This window comes from Canis lupus, chromosome 7 (genome assembly GCF_011100685.1).
Source record: "Canis lupus familiaris isolate Mischka breed German Shepherd chromosome 7, alternate assembly UU_Cfam_GSD_1.0, whole genome shotgun sequence".
NCBI lineage: Eukaryota > Metazoa > Chordata > Mammalia > Carnivora > Canidae > Canis > Canis lupus.
Genome location: NC_049228.1, coordinates 4952081 through 4973972, shown reverse-complemented (window position 1 = coordinate 4973972; position 21892 = coordinate 4952081). Strand labels below are relative to the sequence as shown.

General features: G+C 34.7%; 1 protein-coding gene and 1 pseudogene across 4 annotated transcripts in view; both read right to left on the bottom strand.

Moving 5' to 3' along the window:
* Positions 1 to 21892, bottom strand: part of DENND1B (DENN domain containing 1B) — a 267328-nt gene that overhangs the window by 58037 nt on the left and 187399 nt on the right. For 2 of the 4 annotated variants that reach the window (XM_038541976.1, XM_038541975.1), the window contains exons 15-16: positions 14943 to 15044; positions 5181 to 5277 (exon numbers count right to left, since the gene is read on the bottom strand). In XM_038541976.1, the coding sequence (XP_038397904.1) occupies positions 5181 to 5277; positions 14943 to 15044 (199 nt within the window). The remainder of the gene's footprint in view (positions 1 to 5180; positions 5278 to 14942; positions 15045 to 21892) is intronic. The other 2 variants (XM_038541978.1, XM_038541977.1) reach the window with 1 other exon arrangement.
* Positions 2636 to 5155, bottom strand: LOC111096598 (annotated as a pseudogene).

Here is a 21892-nt window from a genome sequence, read left to right as displayed (position 1 = left end):
ATTTATGTTAAAAGCTTTCTAAAGTCTTCCAAAATATCTAGCTAACATAAAAGGAAGACTTATGGCTTTTGACTGACTCCTTTTATTCAACATCTTATTCAGTCAGAGAAAGTGGGTCATAGCACAAAATATAGAGAATGCTCAGGATGTCACTGAATTTTCACTTCTACATCTCACAGCATTATGTGACCCCAGGTTTAAGTTATAGACACCACTCAATCTAAAACACAGTAACACTTGACTCCTACAAGTTCTGGATTTTCCCTAAGTAAGCTTCATTATGATCAATTTTATAAGCTCTTCTATCAAAACTGACATTTTCATATATATTCTTTATAATGAGTCACTCAGTAGTTTTTATTTTATTTATTTGACAATATTAATTATCTATCATGTATTACATATTAGGATACAAAACACTTTTAAAAAAATGACCCTTGTCTTTACAGAGCCTACAACTCAAGAAAGATCCAAACAAATCAACCTGAATTACGGTCTAAGTTCATAAATCAGTATTCAACAAATGTTATTTTTATTTCTTCATAATTACTATTCTTTCACTCTCACTGTTTATTAGTAAGCATTTATTATAATCCAAATTATTTTTTGGTACATTCATCAAAAGCAAGAAATTAACATAGATACAGCATTATTAAATAATCTACAGACTATATTCAGGTTATACCAGTTTTTCTACTAATTTCTTGTTTTACCCCAGGATTGAATCCAATCTTTTCCATTTGTAGTTCACTGGTCTTTTGCCTTGCCTCTAGTGATCTAGACACTTTTGGAGAGTACTACTTGGTCATATTGTAGAATGCCCCTGATTATGGGCTGTTCATAGGGACATGAAACTATTTTCAGAGACCTAACAGCAAATTATTCAGAACTGCTATAGCAAAAGTATCTGGAGAAGCATTAGAGAAAAGATCTGAGAGACAGAAGTCATAAAATGAAAGATTTTGTGTGCCATGTAGGGGTTTGAACTCCATTCTAAATATAATAGAAAAATATAAGACGTGCTTTTCAGAAAGAACAATCTTAAAGCAGAATGCAAAAAAAAAAAAAAAATAGAAGGCAGGAAGGCTTACAGGGAGCTGAAACCAGCTATCCAACATAAGTCATTGACATTGAAATTGGAGAGGATAAAACAGATCATCTAAATAATATTTAGAAAGCAGACTCAATAGAACATAGTAAAGAACTAGAAAATGGACGCAAGAAAGGTCAGTAGTGGTAATATGGGAAAAGAGGGCCCCTCATTTTCTGATTTAGGCAACAGGGTAGCACTAGTTCCAAAAAGACAGAATGCAGGAGGATCCAGTATGTGTGCACATGTACAGATGCAGGTATCACCATAAGGGTGATGCAGGTATATCTTGGGAGGTGTGCACAAAGATATATACTACGCAAACATATATGCATACATTTACTTCTATATGGGTCTGTGAGAAGGATGTATTGGGGACTCATCATATATAGGTAATTAATGTGGTTGTGGTCTTACATAAGAACCCCCAGTGAGATATACGAGTTAGAGAAGGAGAGGCCTAAGGATAAAGCCGAGAGGACTGTAACATTTAGAGGACAGGTAAAAGGAGAGTACAACTGTAACGAACATTTAAAGGAACAGCCTAGAGAAAAAGGAGGGGAAAAAAGTTTTAAAAAAACGTATCACAGATAGAGAAATAAGTATACAAGAAAGGTACATTAAAGAGGATTAGAGCAAGGATTTTTTTCGTTACACCTGTAACAAAAGCTATCCTCTCAGGAGAAACTATAACACAAGGGACAATAATAGTGGCATGAAAGAGACTCTATTAAGTAGACACTAAGATACCTAAATGTGAATGTCCTATTGGTATTCTTTTCTTGAGAATCTGTTTAAGCTTTTTATTTTGAAATAATTTTAGATTTATAGGAATGTTGCAAAAATAGAACAGAGAGTTCCCACATAACCTTTATCCAATTTCCCTTAATGGTAACATCTTATAGAACCATGGTACATTTATCAGAAGCAAGAAATTAACATGGTTATAGTACTATTAAATAATCTACAGACTATATTCAGGTTATATTGGTTTTTCTGCTAATGTCTTATTTTTATTCCATGTTCTAATCCAGTCTTTTCCATTTGTAGTTCATCAGTCTTTCTTTGCCCTTTGTAAATCTTCTTTGCCCTTTGGAGAGCACTGCTCAGTCATATTGTAGAATACTCCTCCATGCAGGCTTGTCTAATATATTCCCATCATTAGATGGAAGTTATGCATTTTGGAAAGAATACCATGGGGGTAACTGTGCCCTCAGTGAATCTCATCAGGGAGTACACGATGTCACTTTATGTTACTACTGCTGGTGATGTGAACACTGATCACCTGTTAAGGTGGTGTCTGCTGGGTTTCTCCACCATAAAGTACAATCTTTTTGTGTACAATATCTTAGGGAAATATGTCACTTGTTTAAAAATCTCTGATAAATATGAAAACACTTTTATGTTAAATATGGTAACTTCAAATAGTAGTTACCAAATATTTATTGAATAAACAGATAACTATATTACCATCCATGATATTTTATTATTATATGATAGATAAATTTCTATTTTAAGTTTTTAGAATTATTGTACAATGCATTTCAAAATTTATGTTATAAGTTAGGATCTAAAATCAAGTAATGGGTATATCAGAAAGTTGTTTTTATGGGCCCAAATCAGCTCTTTATATATCACATTATTTTGCCTCATATTCCAAGACTGTAATATATTTATTCATCTTTGATGTGGCACCTTGTCAAGCGCTTTTAGAAAAAGAAATATTATTCTGTATCATAGCCACTGAGTTTTCCTTATGTATCATGGTTGTTCATCTTCACAGTAATTCTTTCTTTTTTTTTTTTTTTTTTGTGTGTGTGTCTGATCTTATTTATTTTGTAACTCTTAGAAAATCTCATTTTTCTGGACTCAGACTTAGAGGTAGAAGCTCTCAGAGAGGACAGCCTCTGCCTCTTGGCAATCTGTTCCTGGCGTTTGTCTTGGCCTCCTTCATTTTCTTGGCTAAAAGTTTAGCATATTCTGCAGCCTCTTCCTTATTTTTCTCAGTATGCTGTTTCTTCAAAGCAATATGCCAACGTTTGTGTTGGAGGACACATGGAGTAACAAGACGCTGAATCTTGGGTGCTTTGGTTCTAGGTTTCTTACCTTCTTTGTTTAGGGGCTTTCTAACATACTGGTGGACATCGTCTTCTTTTAACACATTAAAAAGCTTTTGGATTCTGCTGGCCCCTTTGGGCTCAGGCAACGAGGCACAGTAGTATCAGTTAGTCCAGGAATATCATTCTCACCTTTTTTCACAATAAACAAATTGAGAACACTGAGATTGGCATCCACAATGCAACTCCGAACAGATTTGCGCTTCCTCTCTCCAGTCCTCCTGGGTCAGTAGCAGGAATGCCCCTTACTCAGCAGCAGGCGGACGCAGTCACGGGTCAAGACACCCTGCTTCATGGGGAAACCTTGTTTGTCATTGCCACCACTGACTCGTGACCCTTCCATTCCTCGCCCAGAGCATCAGCAGCACTTCTGTGGCCATACGCTTCTCATAAAAGGTACACAGTTTGAGTTTGCGCTCATCATCCACTTCAATGAGTTTCTGGCAGCCAGTGGCTGGGAAAGAGATGTTTAGCTTCATCCTGAAGTGACCTACTGCCTCGGAGGCGCCACGAAAAAGAGACCCCTTCACTAATTCTGAAGGTTAGTTGAACATGAATCCCTTCCCCCATCCAAAACTGTACAGTATATATGTTATCAAATCATAAATTTTCAGGTATTCCCTCACAAAAGTAGTTGTATTGGACACAATAGTTGTCCAAAGTTCATCAAAGACTTTTTAAATGAATTTTAATACAAATTTCTGGTAAGTATCCTCTTAATGAACTGACATGAGAACTTTCTACTTATATCACCAAAAGCATGTTCCTTATATAATGAAAACTTGATGGAATTGTTAGCATATTTATAAAATGAAATAGTGATTCATTAGAAGTGGATTGATCTTGAGGATTTTTACCCTAATGTTGTTATTTATATATTATTTAGTGGATGTATGCTTGTTATTGTATTCTTTGGTTATAATGAGAAGTTTACTTTCATGAAACAAATCCATCTCTCTAATCTTTGAGCCCTTATATATAATTTATGGCTATTAATCACTGTGGTATGTAAATATCTTAGTATTCAAAAATCACTTTTTATAAGTAATAATTACAAAACATTGCCCAGAGAAATTTTACTAATATTTAGCACCTAGCATTAACAAGACCCTTTATAAGAAACCACATCTACAGAACTGAATCACATATGGCCCCAGTACTGGAGTAGTTCATTATCTATACAGAAAAATTGATACAAAAGAAAGAAAGAAAAATTGATAAACTCAAAGAATTACTAGAAGTGCCAATATGAAAACATAGATACGAGCATTATCATTGATTTTGCATTTCCCTCTACGCTCTCTAACCCATCAGCAAGAATCAGCAATTCTACCTCCAAAACATAACCAAACTCGATCCCAGGTCTCCAGGATCACGCTGTGAGCTGAAGGCAGATGCTCAACCAATGAGCCACCCAGGCGTCCCCAAACTCTGCTCTATTTCACTCCATCTTTTCTACTATCCTTCTTATCATCCAAGCCACCATCACTTCTCTTCTGCCCAATTGTAACAGACCCATAACTGGACTTTTGCCACCTCCCTCTCCTCTAATCCATTACAGTATAATCTGGGCAATCTTTATAAAATACAAATCAGATGCAGTCACATACCAGCGAGCGCTTTCCAATAGCATACTACTTCATTTAGAATAAAATGTAACTCTTATGCCTTCAAAGTCCAGTAAGATCAGTAAGATCGGTCCCCTCTCTGCTCTTCTAATCTCATCTAATACAACTTTCTTGCTCATAGCTGATTTAATTCTGATGCTAGGAAATGCCAAGTTCTTTCCCTTCTTTAGGGTCTTTGCAATAGGAATCCCCTCTACTTGAAATGATGTTCCTCTTTTGATATTCTTAAAACTAATGCTTTTTTTAGATTTAGCTTAAAGTATCACCTTTTCAGTAATGCCCTTTCTCAACCTCTGGTCTAAAATTAGCTACTCAATCAATATCTCATATCCTGCTGATACTTATCTTTGTTGTTTGTTAAGCCATTCCCTTCACTAGAAATAACAACTCCATGAAAGCAGGTTACACAGCTCTGAATTTCAAATGCTTGAAGTAGCATTACCTGACAAAAAAACAAATGCTTGTTCAGTACGAAACTGTTAAGTGAATAAACAAACTGAATGTTTGTTTCAAAGTAGTACAGGCACAGAGAAAGGAGTGCAGACCTAGTGGTGGAGGAATCAGGGGGAGCTTTAAGAAGGTGAAGGAAGGCACAACAAAGAGATAAATTACAGTAACAAAGACTAAATGCTGTAACTCAGGTACGAACAAAGCTCTAAGGGAACAGAGAGGATGTAAGCGTAAAGGCTGATTTGGATAAGGACTGACATTTAGCAAGCTATGAACAATGAGTGAAAGCAGATTAACACTGGTTTCACGGCACAACATATACAAAACCTTACTTTGTAAAGGTGTATTCGAAGGGATATTCAGTGTACTTGGATATTCCATAGTGTAAAAAACTGGGCAAGGATTTAAAGCACAGAGACAGACCAAGCTCTTTACAATGTATGCTACTCTGAGAAAGGGGCGTGCCAAGATACAAACCTAGGTTTGTTGGATTCTAGAACATTCCAGAGCCAATGCTATTAACAATGGGGTAGGCATGCCACTAGGGACACATGGTGGGGAGACCAGGAACTCAAAGCCAAAGGATGATAAACTTAATTTTACTGGAGGTGAAGGGAGGAAAAAGGTCATCTAACCAGTAATTTATTTTTTTAACCAGTAATTAATTTAAAATATTTTTATTTTAAAATAAACACAACTATATTGTGGTACAGAATGCATGATATGTATGAATGTTTCTGAAAAATACAAATGGCTTTCATAATGTTGTACTTTTCGGCAGGCTCCTATAGCCACATTCCCATTCTTTTTTAAAGACATGTTCTCTTCTATCACGAGGGACACTTTGTCAGATGGAAAAGTTTAAGAAAGACACATTTGTATTATCTTATGACAGGTAGGAAAGGGTTTTGGAAGAACAGTAAAAAGAGACTTTTCCAATTTGAATCTGTTTTTATCCTTGAATTCCTTACCTGTAATATATAATGTTTAACATAAATCTCAGTTGCCAGCTAAAGGAGGGTCTACATTCATGGAGATCCCATATGTTTGTAGTTCTAGACTAGGCTCTTGGATCAATGCACCTAACTCAGTCATGGCCCTTAGCCAGGAAAAGTGTATAATAAAATGAGTAGGAAAAAACTTTACTTCCAGTGGCCTTAATAACAAATAATATTATACACAAGAAAATAATTCCAACTATTGTGTTGGCATAATATGAGATAAAGGTAAGAGTCCTAAAAATAATAGCTTAAATCTTCCATAAAGCTGTTAGCTAAAGAAACACGGTGATGTCAAGGCTGCGGATTTAAGAAGCTGTTTCTGGGAATCCTTCCAAATCCATTATCTAAAGAGGAATTTATCCAAATGGAAACTACTATCATCCGTCTAAGCTATGTTTATTCCATAATATCATGGAATGTTAGAGCTGAAAGGTATCTCAAACTTCATGACGTTCCAGTCTAACTCATCGTACAGATGCAGAAACTGAGGCCGCAAGAGGTTAAGAAGTCGACTGCCAAGGAAAACCGCCTATCACAGACTGATCTAGAAATAAACAATATGTTTTTATACAGTACTTATAATTCAAATAATAGTAACTTAAATAATTAAGTTTAAATAATATGATAAAGCAAACTACCAGAACATTCCCTTCTTAAAGGTCCCTCCTTGAGTGTCCCTCTTTCCCCACAGGAAAGGCCAGAATCCCTTCAGCTTATCCTTTAATTGCCTGCCTTTATCATTTTACCACATAGATACTTCCCTAAATAATATATTATTTAATTTTTCATGCTATTAAACATGACACAGAAGGATTCATCATAGTAATTCTTCAGTGATTTGCTGTTCACTTCATTCATATTCGGTTTTGCTGCACTTTATTTTCCTGCTAAATCATGTTCTATTATATGAACATAATAATTTGTTCATTTTAATACGGATGAACATCTAAGATTACTGCCAGTATTTTGTTTTTACAAGCAGTATTAGAAAATGATTTTTGGTGCGCAATTTAGAGCGCAATTCATAAGAAATTTGCATGTTTAGCTTTAAATGCTAGTGCCAAAATGTTTTCTAAACAATTTGTGTAAATTTACATTCCCAAGAAGAGTTAAACTTGGCCCCTTGCTCCATGCCTTTGCCAAATTTTGAGATTTTCAGGTTTTTAAAATTCTGCCAATCACTGTTTTTTTTTTTTTATTTGATGTTCTCTAACCACAAATAAGGTTGAATACCTTGCATACTTTTATTAGCTATTCAGGCTTCATTTGCACATGCCAATTAAAGTTTTTTACACAATTCCATTGGATGGATATACTTCTTGCAGACATGTAGGAGTTTTTGGTTTGGGTTTTTTTTTTTTTTAAGATTCTATTTATGTATTTATTTGTGAGAGAGTGAGAGTGAGAGAACACAAGCAGGGGGAGTGGCAGAGGGAGAGGAAAAGGGAGAAGAAGGCTCCCTGCTCAGCAGGAAGCCTCATGTGGGACTGGATCCCAGGATCCTGAGATCATGACCTGAGCCAAAGATAGATGCTTAGCTGACTGAGTCACCCAGGCGCCCCGGTTTGGTTTGGTTTGAATTCTAAATTCTAAATCCCTGGGTGGTTCATATGTATCACAAATATGAGGTCTTAAAAATCAAAAGTTCTTGATTATTTAAGTCAAACTTATTAAGCTATTTCTTATGTCTTAAGAAACTTGTCTCTCTCCTGAAAGTAATAAAAATAAGTTACTTTGGTGTCTTCTTTCTAAATCTTTTTAAAAAAATTTTTAGCTAAATTATATGCATTAGGAATTTCAATGGTAATACGTAACACCTTTTTCAGAGGGAAATTTTTGGTGTTTCAATATTAAGTATGATGTTTGTTGAAAATATCTTCAATCATGCCTCTTCTTTTTAGTTTTTATCATGTATTTTATGAAAAATTTCTCCATCCGTTGAGAGGATCTAATGATTCTTCTATAATCAGCTAATGTAGTGAATTACTACACTCAATGATTTCCTAATATGCAACTCAATGATTTCCTAAAATGCAACCTATTCATAAAGTAGCCTTTTTATATATTGCTAAAATTGGATGCAAATATTTTTTAAATTTATTTTTTATTGGTGTTCAATTTACCAACATACAGAATAACACCCAGTGCTCATCCCATCAAGTGTCCCCCTCAGTGCCCGTCACCCACTCACCCCCACTCCCCACCCTCCTCCCCTTCCACCACCCCTAGTTCGTTTCCCAGAGTTAGGAGTCTTTATGTTCTGTCTCCCTTTCTGATATTTCCCACACATTTCTTCTCCCTTCCTTTATATTCCCTTTCACTACTATTTATATTCCCCAAATGAATGAGAACATATAATGTTTGTCCTTCTCCGATTGACTTACTTCACTCAGCATAATACCTTCCAGTTCCATCTAAGTTGAAGCAAATGGTGGGTATTTGTCATTTCTAATGGCTGAATAATATTCCATTGTATACATAAACCACATCTTCTTTACCCATTCATCTTTCGATGGACCCCGAGGCTCCTTCCACAGTTTGGCTATTGTAGCCGTTGCTGCTATAAACATCGGGGTGCAGGTGTCCCGGCGTTTCATTGCATCTGTATCTTTGGGGTAAATCCCCAACAGTGCAATTGCTGGGTCGTAGGGCAGGTCTATTTTTAACTCTTTGAGGAACCTCCACACAGTTTTCCAGAGTGGCTGCACCAGTTCACATTCCCACCAACAGTGCAAGAGGGTTCCCTTTTCTCCACATCCTCTCCAACATTTGTGGTTTCCTGCCTTGTTAATTTTCCCCATTCTCACTGGTGTGAGGTGGTATCTCATTGTGGTTTTGATTTGTATTTCCCTGATGGCAAGTGATGCAGAGCATTTTCTCATGTGCTTGTTGGCCATGTCTATGTCTTCCTCTGTGAGATTTCTCTTCATGTCTTTTGCCCATTTCATGAGTGGATTGTTTGTTTCTTTGGTGTTGAGTTTAATAAGTTCTTTATAGATCTTGGAAACTAGCCCTTTATCTGATATGTCATTTGCAAATATCTTTTCCCATTCTGTAGGTTGTCTTTTAGTTTTGTTGACTGTATCCTTTGCTGTGCAAAAGCTTCTTATCTTGATGAAGTCCCAATAGTTCATTTTTGCTTTTGTTTCTTTTGCCTTCGTGGATGTATCTTGCAAGAAGTTACTGTGGCCGAGTTCAAAAAGGGTGTTGCCTGTGTTCTCCTCTAGGATTTTGATGGAATCTTGTCTCACATTTAGATCTTTCATCCATTTTGAGTTTATCTTTGTGTATGGTGAAAGAGAGTGGTCTAGTTTCATTCTTCTGCATGTGAATGTCCAATTTTCCCAGGACCATTTATTGAAGAGACTGTCTTTCTTCCAGTGGATAGTCTTTCCTCCTTTATCGAATATTAGTTGACCATAAAGTTGAGGGTCCACTTCTGGGTTCTCTATTCTGTTCCATTGATCTATGTGTCTATTTTTGTGCCAGTACCACACTGTCTTGAGGACCACAGCTTTGTAGTACAACCTGAAATCTGGCATTGTGATGCCCCCAGATATGGTTTTCTTTTTTAAAATTCCCCTGGCTATCCGGGGTCTTTTCTGATTCCACACAATTCTTAAAATAATTTGTTCTAACTCTCTTATTTATTTAAATTTTTGCATCTATGATTGTGAGTGAGGCTAGCCTATAATATCCTTTGCTCATACTGTTTTAGGATCTGGAATCAAGATGATCCTAACTATATAAAACAAATTGAAGAGTATCTCCTTTTGTACATTATCAAAAGAGAAATTTTTTGGAATTTGAATTAGAACCATTTCATTCTTGAACATGTGGTAGGACTTGCCTATGTTACACAGTTAATACTGCTTAACTTTAATCCACATATTTACCATTTATTTTGTTCTTCCTTCCCTCTTGCATCTCAGACCTTCCATTTTGGATCTGAGAACCCTTTCTTTCTCCCTGAAGTACTTTCTTAAAGTACCTTAAGGATTTCTTTCTGTTGTTGGTGCAGTAGTCAGAGTTCAACCAAGATGCAGAACCAGTAGGAAATTTGACAGATAGGCAGACACACACACATACACACACATACATATATGAGGTTACTACAGAGAATTGGTTTACATAATTAGGGGGCTAGCTAAGCAAGTCTGAAATTCATAGGGTAGGCATCAGGAAGGAGAAATCATGAGCAGGCCAAATCCACAGGCAGAGGCCAAAGATGTCATCCACAGGTAGAATTTTTTCTCTTTCCCAGAGAAATCACAGTTCTGAGTTTAAGGCCTTCCAACTGATTCAGATAGGCTTACCTAGATCACCTATAGTCAAATGATTGGGAGTTTTAATTATATATGTAAAGATACCTTCACCGAGATGAGCATTTGATTAAGTAACTGGGGATTTTAACCTAACCAAGTAGACACATCAATAAAGCCAACACAAGGGGCAAACTCAGTTTCTTGGACAGAATTGTTGTTTGTTTTTTTTTAAGATTTTATTTATTTATTCATGAGAGTCACAGAGAGAGAGAAAGGCAGGGACACAGGCAGAGGGAGAAGCAGGCTCCATGCAGGGAGCCTGATGTGGGACTCGATCCTGGATCCCGGAATCACGCTCTAAGCCAAAGGCAGACGCTCAACAGCTGAGCCACCCAGGCATCCCCAGAATTGTTTTCATATAACTCTTATAATTAAGATGTCTTTTAGTTGGCTTAATAAGATTATAGATATTTTTTCTCAACACACTAAAGATACAGCAGTATCCTCTGATTGCTGATGTGAAGTCAGCTGTCAGTATATTGCTCCTTTGAAGGTAATCTTGCTCCTTTTGTTATTTTTACAGTTTTCCCTTCCTATGTAACACTTTAGAGCTGAATATGGTATGGCTGTAGATTTCTTTTTATTTTTTCAGTTTGGATATGTTGGACTTATTAAAATTTATAAGGTGGTATATTTTATTGGTTCTAGTATTGTCCTTTCAACTACTATCTCTCCTCTATTTTCTGTCCTATTCCTTTAGAGTTGATAAGATGGCTTTAGGCATTTTCATTCTACCCTTCATGCCTATTAACCTCTCTTATATTCTCTATTTTTTCATTTCTCTGCATTATCTTCAGGATAATTACTTTTTCAGATCTATCTTCCAGTTTAGCAAATCTCTCTTCAGTTAGATCTGATCTGCTGTTATATCCATCAATTTCCTTTCATTTCAATTACATGCTTCCTACCAGAATTACATTTGCTAAATTCTTAAAATTGGTTCCACTTCTTGAATGTTTTTTATATCCTGAACATTTTTAAAGCTCATTTTCTATTTCTTTGGACATCTTAAGAATAGCTATTTTATGTTCTATTTTTGATAATTCCAATAATTAAAGTCTTTTCATGTCAATTTTTGTCCACTCTTTCTGCTAATTCTAATTCATGATTTGTTTCCTTGTATGTCTGATAATTTCTAACAGCAGAATTTTTTTTTTCAGAATTTTTCTTTGTAATCACAGGTGGGAGAATTCTTTGGTGCCTAGATTCCTCAAGAGAAGATGTATTTTTGCCTCTGCCTAGGGCCTGAAAATGCTAACAACTTAGTATTTAAACTTGGCTTTGGTTGTGTCAGACCAAATCTGAAATTATTAATTCCTGTACAGACTGGTGTGTTTACTTTTCAGCAGCCCTTTTTCCTCCCATCCACTCAGTACCAGTGTTTCGGAGGTACAATCACCGGGAAACGAGTTAAGGGAAGGTGCAACCTTATTTCTTGTTTACTTTTACACTAAGTCATCCCAGATTTGTGGGAGTAGGGTCTCCTAGTCACTTAACTTGGGAAATAAGAACTGGGCTTTGTCACCTGTGCCCCCATTAAGGAAAGTTTTTTTATATATACTGCATTTAAGGTAGTTTCAGTATGTAAGTTAAGCTCTGAAAACTTCCTGCCATATTATCAGAAATAACAGTAAAGAAAAAAAAAGAAAGAAAGAACAGTTTAACTCTTCACTTAAAATCATACTCTGCTGTTGTGGGCCCACGTTCTCTCAATTTTGACACATAAGCACCACTAAATAAAGAGAGAACCTGAGGTGTTCCCGATCTATAGTGGAACACAAATTCATAATAAGGAATAGTAATCATTTGTACCCGATAAATATTCTTATATTCTTTCAGAAAGGCTATGGTGTCTTTGAGGCTTCATCTATTGATAATTTTTTACAAACTGATCCCAATTTTTGCTTTTTTCCCCCCCTATTCCCACAAGCTTCAGTAAAGAGTAATTGGTAATCAAAAAGCTGCACAACAGAGATAACGTGGTAAGTCTGGACATATGTATACACTTCTGCTATAATCACCACAATCAAGGTAATAAACATCCAACACCTTCAAAAGTTTCCTTGCATCCCTTTGTATTTTTGTTTCTGCTAAGAACACTGACAAGAGAAATACTCTCCTAACAGATTTTAAATACACAGTAAGATAATTGTTAACTATAGGCACTATGTTACATAGTGAATCTCTGGAATTTACTCATCTTTGGAAGTTTGTGAAACTGTTAACAGAAATATTTTTAATTCTTTCAGAGCTATCTTCAAGTATCACCTTCTTAAGGGTCATAAAATGGTATCAAGTTTGAGAATACAGTCAATTGGTACATGTAAAACTATCCAAGTTGTCTATATAATGGGTTCTACTTTGATCATTTTAATATTTTACACTTGGTTTCTTTTTTACCGAGTTTTATTTTTAAAAAAATCCTGCATAAATGTGTATTTTATTAATGTAATTGCTCTAAAATGAGGCATACACTAAAATTTATTAAGCTTCTATAAAGTGTTATGCACTGTGCTGAGGTGTACATGTATTAATTCATATAAACTTTACCATAACCCTTTGAGGTAGTTGGTATTTCTATTTTAAAGAAAAAGAAAACAGATATTTATGTACAAACAGCTATTAAGTGACAGAGCCAAGATTTATCTCAATTCTGATTCCTAAAAATACAAGCATTTTGTAAGTATATAAATTACTGTGTCTGAATTACATCTAATGAAAAGACTTTAGTTATACTCTCATGGTCCAAAGGTTAAGATATTCTATCTACCCATTCAGTTCTTGACCCCCATAGACCCTGATCTTCACAATTCAATTTTGACAATGGGCAGTAGTACTATCTGTCCTTGACAGATAAAAATACAAAGAGGGTACTATTATTTAACTCAAGAACATGCACTAGAAGACTAGTTTAGGACGACACTGTGCTGTATACCTCAGCATGTATAAAGACCATCCTGTGATCCTCCTACAGCCTTGGGAAGCAGTTCAGTCTATATTGGACCCCTCTAGGGCCAGAGCACCAAAAGTAACCCATTCCAACTTTGGAAACCCATAAGACATCCTGGATCCTGAAATCTATCAAACCTGATTCTGCTGCTTCTAGGTATTGGACAAATCTAACCTTTTCTTTAAGGTAAATCTTCACACATTAGAAGGCAGTTATAGTCCCCCCCAGAGTATTTTCTAATTATTTTTGAAAACTTCCTCAGAATATAGATAATAGTACTGGTTTTGTCACCATCAAAGTAAATCATTTGTTTAATTTAAAGCTTATCTCCAGTTATATTATATCTTTTCTCCAAATGGTCCAAAGGATTCTATTAGATTTTCAGCTTCTCGAGGGCATTACTGAATTTTTTTTTTTTTTGGCATTACTGAATTTTTATTCATGTTGTATTCTGATCCTGAGCAGTCTATAGCCCATTATAGGTCTTCATTAAATGTTAAATTCACATAGGTAACTTTACATTTAAATTATCTTGTGGAATAAGAAAAGAAAGTGTTTCGAACTTAATATAAATTATGTAAAGAGAAACTAAGATAAACGTGACTTAAGAGATTTGCTATGATCACAAATTGGAATGAAAGAACTAGTACGTCTAAACATTCTGAGTTCTGATGTTAAGCTACTGCCTTTTGAAATGGCAATTACATTTTCTGAGCCAAAAATTAAGATAACACAGTATGACTAGGAATTTTTTTCTGAATTTTAAATTTATGATTATGACATCTGTTTTTTCAAACTGGATTACATTAGGACTTTCCTACAAATGGGATGCCTGGGTGGCTCAGGGATTGAGCTTCTGCCTTTGGCCCAGGGCATGATCCTGGAGGCCCGGGATCCAGTCCCACATTGGGCTCCCTACATGGAGCCTGCTTCTCCCTTTGTCTATGTCTCTGCCTCTCTCTCTGTGTCTCTCATGAATAAACAAATAAAATCTTTAATAAAAAAAGGACTGTCCTACAAAAAAATGTAATTTGTTTACCATTATCAATCTACCATACCAAACTAACTCCTAGATGCCTTATATGAAACTAGTCACGCTGGCTTCATAACTGTATAAATGAATACTCTTCCTCAGACCATCAGAATAGCACTGTCAATCACGAATTTTTTCATAACAAAGTTACTATTACATCATTTTCTGAAGTGCCACACCATAGATAACTACAGTTACAAAAGAAAGAAAAATTTCTTGTAATTCTAGGATAGATACTATTCAGGACTTTGACATACTTTTGATAAAAGTGATAAAAATGCGTTACACATTTCTGTTACATTTCTGTCATCTTCTGTTACAGAAGGAAGTGTGGAGGTCCACTCCTACCTGCTTGAAAAGTTGGAGGTTAACTGCAGTTTCCAAGAAGTGTTTCATCAGACTTGAGCGGTGCTTTACAAAACTCTCCTCACAGAAAGTGATGGGCTCACCCTAGATAGAAAAAAAGATTTTTAGGGTGTCAATAGGAAGTCAGTCAGAGGGAACAAGTCTCTCTAAAAAGCACACAGAGGGTCATGGAAGAAATAGGAGACACAGAATCAACTTCAAGGTGCTGAAAGTCTAAACGGAATCCAATCCGTTTAGATCCTTAGACATAATAGCTGGATTTCAGCCTCGGAGAAATATTCCCCTACTGACAAGCTTCTACTAGACCTTCCTAATCAAGGATCCCTGGGGGCTTCAAATTGCTCAGTTTCACTTCTTCAAAGTAAGAATCAATCTTCTAAAAACAAAGGGTTTAATATTATTAGATTATTAAAAAGACATGCATAGCCGATAAAACTGGTTTTGTCCTGATGAGAAAACATTCTTGCTATAAAAATTGCTGCATGATTTTTCCCATTTATATTTGACCATTAATTTCTTTTAAATTAAAGGTTCTTACAATAATATTCTCTTCCTGATTGAAAATACAATTCTGATTGGATACTTTCTAGAATAAGTCCCACTTTGTTATCTGCTGTAATTGATCCTATTTTTAAAGTAACCATAACTTTTAAGTGTGTTCTGGTAGCTTATGTTCCATTGGCCTGCTCTTCCTCCAAATCATCAAGAACTTAAATTCTGAATACAGATTCCACTCATTCCATTTATTCGCATACATGACCTCAGAAAATTGTCACTCACTGGCTGATCCCTACCACCTGCTACTTCCCTCAGTAGCCTAAAGGGTCCTCTTGAACATTCAATACATGTAAAGATAAGTGGTCCAAATGAATATGAGATAATTTGATCCAAATGAAAACTGAGATAAGTGACAATGATTCATTCATTATAATGAATCCTGCAGCCATCTCTATGTTGGCAGGAAAAAGGAAAAAAGCTCACCTTCTAATAGGACTTTGAAAAAATATTAATTATAATTTAAGGACAACTCAATGCCTTAATTATAGGTATCTGTAAATAAAATTCTAAAAATTGGCTCCTGGATGAATAAAATGAAACTAATAATCTAATAGTAATTCAATTGTTACCACTGGCTGATGGAAGCATCTACACTATTCAAAACAGTAGCCATTCATTACATGCAGTTATTTAAATTTAAATTTATGAAAATTAAAGAAAACAAAAAATTTGGTTCCTCAATATACTAGCCACATCTGAAATGCTCAATTGCCACAAATTCAAGTTCATTGTCTACTATTAGATAGCACAAATGTAGAACATTTCATTTATCACAGAACGTCATCTTGATCAGTGACGCTACAGAAGAAAATAAAATTCAAACAAGTTATTAGAGAAGACAATCAGTAATCTATTAACTGTTGTCACCTAATATTAGCGACCAGACAATACCTCATAATAAAACCACCATTATGTATTTTGATACTGATTATTGCCATTCCTAAGTGCCATAGAATGATTTTGAATTATATATTTTAAAAATTAGATTAATTTACATAAATATATTTTGGATAATCAAAAATCACTGTTTTTCCCACTATCATAGAACTTACAACTTAGAATATTTCAGGAGGGGTAGGTAGGGGAGGGTGGGGAGGACAACAAACAGACAATCTTGTTAAAGATAAAAGTTTATTGTTTTTGCATCCCTGGTATCAGCATATCTAGTTACACTGAGCAACCAAAAACGTTTTATAAGTCAATAAAAAAAATTGCAACTGAGCTAAACTTCACTCCATATGACTTATTTTCCTTTCAAAAGTAAATACAAATTTTAAAAACAAATAAAATCACTGTTTTTAATGGTAGTTCCAACTATACTACAATTATTACAAAGTGATTGGTACTACTGATAATTTTAGTTTTTATTTGACAGACCTTTCTCCCAATGTGAGTTGCATTTTATTATCACCTGTGATTTGTCCAAAAGTTGTCATCAACACTGCAGAACAGTCTAATTCAAATACAAAGGCCTATCTTCAACTGAAATATTTGTCAATTCAAATATAAAGTTCTATCTCCAACCTAAAAGTTTAGACTTTCTATGTTACAATCAAGCATTTCTTTTGATTGGAAAGAGTAGAGGACAAGGAGATAGAGAATCTCAAGGTGAGGGGAAATAGATGAGAGGAAAGTCTACCTATGCTTTCCTAAGAGTTGGCATAACTTAGGCTTTAGCCAATGTGAATTATGCTGCAGAACTCTGTCCTCATTAATCTTCTAGCAACTGCTTTCAATCTTTCAAGAGAAATAGTAAAGAGAAACTTAAGATATGCTGTCCATCCATTTTCCATAAAACCAATCACAGTAAAAGCTTTGAACTTAGCCTTCAAATGATTAACACAGCCTGTTTTCTTAGAATCTCTAATAATAACAAAAAATATAAAGCCCTGACTCATATTAGAATTTTCTCTCAGGAGAAAGAAAAATAAGACTTGATTAACAATGCTCTAAATTTTATTAGAGATATTAATATTAATACACAGGAGTCTCAATTATTGTCACGCTGGGGTGTATGCTATCAAACAAATTATAAATGACTCCACAGTATGAGTTCTTTTAAATTGGAGTCAAGGTGAATGGAACTATAAGGAACTCTGCTTAGGGTCTTCTGATTTACTTATGATCTGGTCAAAAATCAGGTTTAGGATAAAGTGGTTTTCAAAAACTTTTCTTGCTCTAAGTAGAGTGACTATATATCCAGTGTTGCCCAGTTAATTCCCAGTTTACTGAAGTACAAAAAATTTCATTTAGGGATACCCGTGGTTTCCACAAGGGAAACTGGAGCTGGTTTTGAATACTAACAGAAACTTTCTGAAACAAAGATGGAGAAAACAGTATTGAGAGAGTCAGATATGGACAGAAAGTGGGTAGTGTGTTTGGGATGAGTATGAATTATAGAGAAAGCGCCAGATGAAGGTAATAAAAGACTAGTAGCTAATGGATATGAATTACAGAAAATACCAGAGACAAATAAAAAGTAGGCTAAGTCATATTGGAAAAGGCCTAGGTTATATTCTAAAGTTTTCTTGAAGACATCAAGAAGCTCACAGAAGTATCTACTCAATGAAGTGACAAGACTGTATATTTTAAAAGGAAGGTTATGGCACACCTGGTGGTTCAGTTGGTTAAGCATCTGCCTTCAGCTCAGGTCATGATCTCATGGGTCCTGGGATGAAGCCCTATGTCAACCTCCCTGCTTAACGGGGAGTCTGCTTCTCCCTCTCCCTTTGCCCCTCCCCTGTCATTAGTGCTCACACATGCTCTCTTTCCTCTCAAATAAAATCTTTAAAAAAAAAAATAAAAGGAAAGTTAATAAGCAAGAGGAAATAATGGAAATAGGCAGATATTGCAACACAAAACTGGCAAGAAAAGATGAACCAGGCAGTAGAAGGGAAAAGTGATGACTACCATTAGCTAACATTGATAGGGCACTCAGTACTATTACTACTACTAATAAAAATAGTTAATATTTACACAATGCTTCCTATAGGCCAGGCACTGTTATAACCACTTTACATGTATTAATTCACATAAACCTCAAACTTACTATTGTCATATTATACAAGAGTAAACTAAAATATGGGGAAGGGTAAAACAACTGGCTCAAGATTACATAGCATGGAAGTGGTAAAAAGTTGTATTCAGACTCAGTCTACACTTTCAAATTATCCCATTTCTGAGTATTCAAGACTACATGAAATCTTTTATCTATCTCAGATTCCATGTAATCTGTAGAAGTACAACTTTACTGCAAAAATCAACAGGACTATTTATCACCTGATACACAGCAGTGGTGCTCAAAGCATGGTCCAGAGACTCAGACCTTTTCACAGGGTCTGTAACATCAAAACTATTTTTATAATAATGCTAAAACATTCTTTGCCCTTTTCACTTTTCTTTTCTCATGAGATCCAGTGGAGTCTCCATGACTGGCAATAATGTAACAGACTGAAAGCTAAACCAAGTATAAGAATCCAGTGACCTTCTCATAAGCTATATACTGCTGGAAAAACATAAAACAGTGTCAATTTTCTATTACTTTTTGTTTAGAAATATTTATTTTTCATAAAAATATGTTTTATGTTTATCTGTAGTAGTTTTGTATTGTTTTTAATAAATATTTAAAATACTTCTAGTTTTAATTTTCTAATATGGTAAATAGTGAAAGATATAGCCCACATAAAAAAAAGTTCTTTAAAGTGCTTGATAATTTTTAAGAGCATAAAGACATCCAGAAATACGAAGTTTAAGAACCACTGATATACAGAAACAAGGCACACAGGGGTCAAAGAGCACTTCCCAATTGCAAGCTTAAGGATCAAAAGATGGATGATACCATTTATTAGAGACCAGAAATACAGAAACAAAACCAGATTTAAGAAGAAGTTGACAAAATAAATTTTGGCATATGTCTTTGGTCAGATTCTAAGCTGAGCCTGAGACAAGGATTCTTGTTTAAGTGATTTGTTGGTGGAGAACTCTCAGGAAATAAGCATTATGTGAAGCAAAGTAGGGCAGAAGGAAAAAAAAACCAAACAACAATGTGGTTCCAGTTAGAAATCAGCCTCAGCCTAAACCTATGAAAAAGCACCATATACTGACCACGTTATTCCCATCTTGAAGCAAGAAGACCGTTACTTATATCCTTTATCAGTCAGTCATTAAGCATAGTCTCTCCTGGTGGGAGGAATGGAGAGAAGAATGGAGGTGCCTGGAGAGGCCCTTCCTACGTGGTCAGGGCAGTTTTTCTCTGAAAAGGATGCCAACCAGTATAAGGATCTGATTGAGGCATCACCAATGTCCATTATGGCTTGGTAAAGGCAAGCAAGATGCTTAAAGTCATGTGGGCAAAGGTAGCACACATCTAGAAACTCAAGTCTGGAAAACTTGTTCTTTAATATATATTTAGGAATTATCTGTATAGAACCAAGTATTAAGATTAAGCTCATCACTCTAGGGAAAAAAGACTGATGCAACTGAGAAATACCCAACTATAATCCAATTTATTTTCTAAAAGTTATACTGTTCATCAACAGAAAAATCAAGTAAAGAAGTATATAGCTCCGTGGAAACACAGAATAATCATGTAAAAACATAAAACTATGTAAAAAAAAAAAAAAAACCCTTCATGGTAAAAAAACTAATTGAATTTAAATAAAATCAGGTTTAAAAAAATCTGATGTGATGGTAAACCAGCTGAATCTTTTGCTCCACAGAATAGTGATGAGACAACAGAAAGGAACTAAAGATAAAATTATTTCAATAGAATGTCACACTAAGGAGCATGAAAGGATGTAAAGAAAAAAAAATACAATTTGCACTAGAGTAGGAATGAAGTTCTTATTACAGAGAAAAGAACCATATCTTCCAGAAAGGAACCAACATTACCTGCCATTAAAGAATTACATCAGTCAATAAATACATACTAAGAATGAGTCAACAACCTATTGGGCATTCTATGATGAGGCTTGGTAGATAGTATGTTCTTAATAATAGTAAAAAACATCAAATTTCATACTTGATTTACGTGTTAAAACAAATAAATCAGAGCAGATTCAAGATTATCCACAGAGTAACAAGTGTCACACTCACTCCCTACTATAATGACTAATAAGTGGGAAATAAAAAGCTGCCATTAGAGCCAGTGTACTACAAACTACATGTCATTTTTACCTGATGGTATTTAAATAAGACCCATCAAGTAGTTGTGGTAGAAGAATGGCTTAGAAATGCCTTCCAGAGACATTAATCATGTCTTTATGGAACATGCTTTACCTTTCAGTCTTAGATTCTATCTTCAACATAAAGAATTCTCTCTCCTCTGAAAAACCAGAGCCTTTTGTATCTTTCATTTAGCACTTATTTTCTAAGTTGTATTAAAAGTTATTTTTATATTTTTTATCTGTGTATTTTTGAGGTCTGGGACTCTATCCTTATATATCTCTGCATTCCTTATTTAATACTCAACATAGTACTCTGTATCCTGAATATTCAATAAATATCCACTAGCTTATTTGAATTATTTTTACAGGATAATTAAGACATAAAGACATGGAGGAGATGAGGTTGAATTAAGTTAATATTTTTGTGTCTTTACAGATGGCTATCTTTCAAGTTCTATATTGTCTTCTGGAGTAGGAACCTTTACAAGAACAAGAAAATACTTAAATACATAAAAACTTAGATCTTTATGCTTTAAGGATATATATGACTTAGTAAGAATTCATTTTGAAAAAAAATAAAGGTGTCATGAAGAATGATACTATATAAAAATGTGAACTATAATAAACAAAGCATCAACATAATTCTTATTCAGTTCCCTAATACACTGGGGCTTAATATGTAATGTCATTGTTACATAATAAATATAAACAAGCAAAAATGTCTTTAAATGAAGACATTAAATGAAGGCATATGTCTTTAAATTTTTAAATCTCTTAAACATTCTGTTATCAGTTATCTTAAGGTAACAGTCAAATATATTCAGGTTCTCACAGAAAATAACATCTAAAGATTTTTCAGATTATATAGCATTCGTCTACCAAGTATCTCAATGCTATTATTATGTAAGCTATCATAAGTCTACCCTCAGAGTTTATTAACCATGAAAACAACACTTTTTGTATTGCTGAAAATTATTGAAGAAAAAAAGCCATATATTAATATCATAAACTTTAATCATTATTTACAGCAAAATCTTCTCTCTATACATATTATTATATGAGCTTGTCCTAAAGTTATTAGATCTGTCTTGAATAAAAATAGCTATCAATGTACTATTTGCCTATGATTCAGTTAAGATGAGGAGAGAAATTTATTTTTCTAAATTAGGCACAGCTGTTTCTAGCATTCTAGTTAAATGTGAACACTTA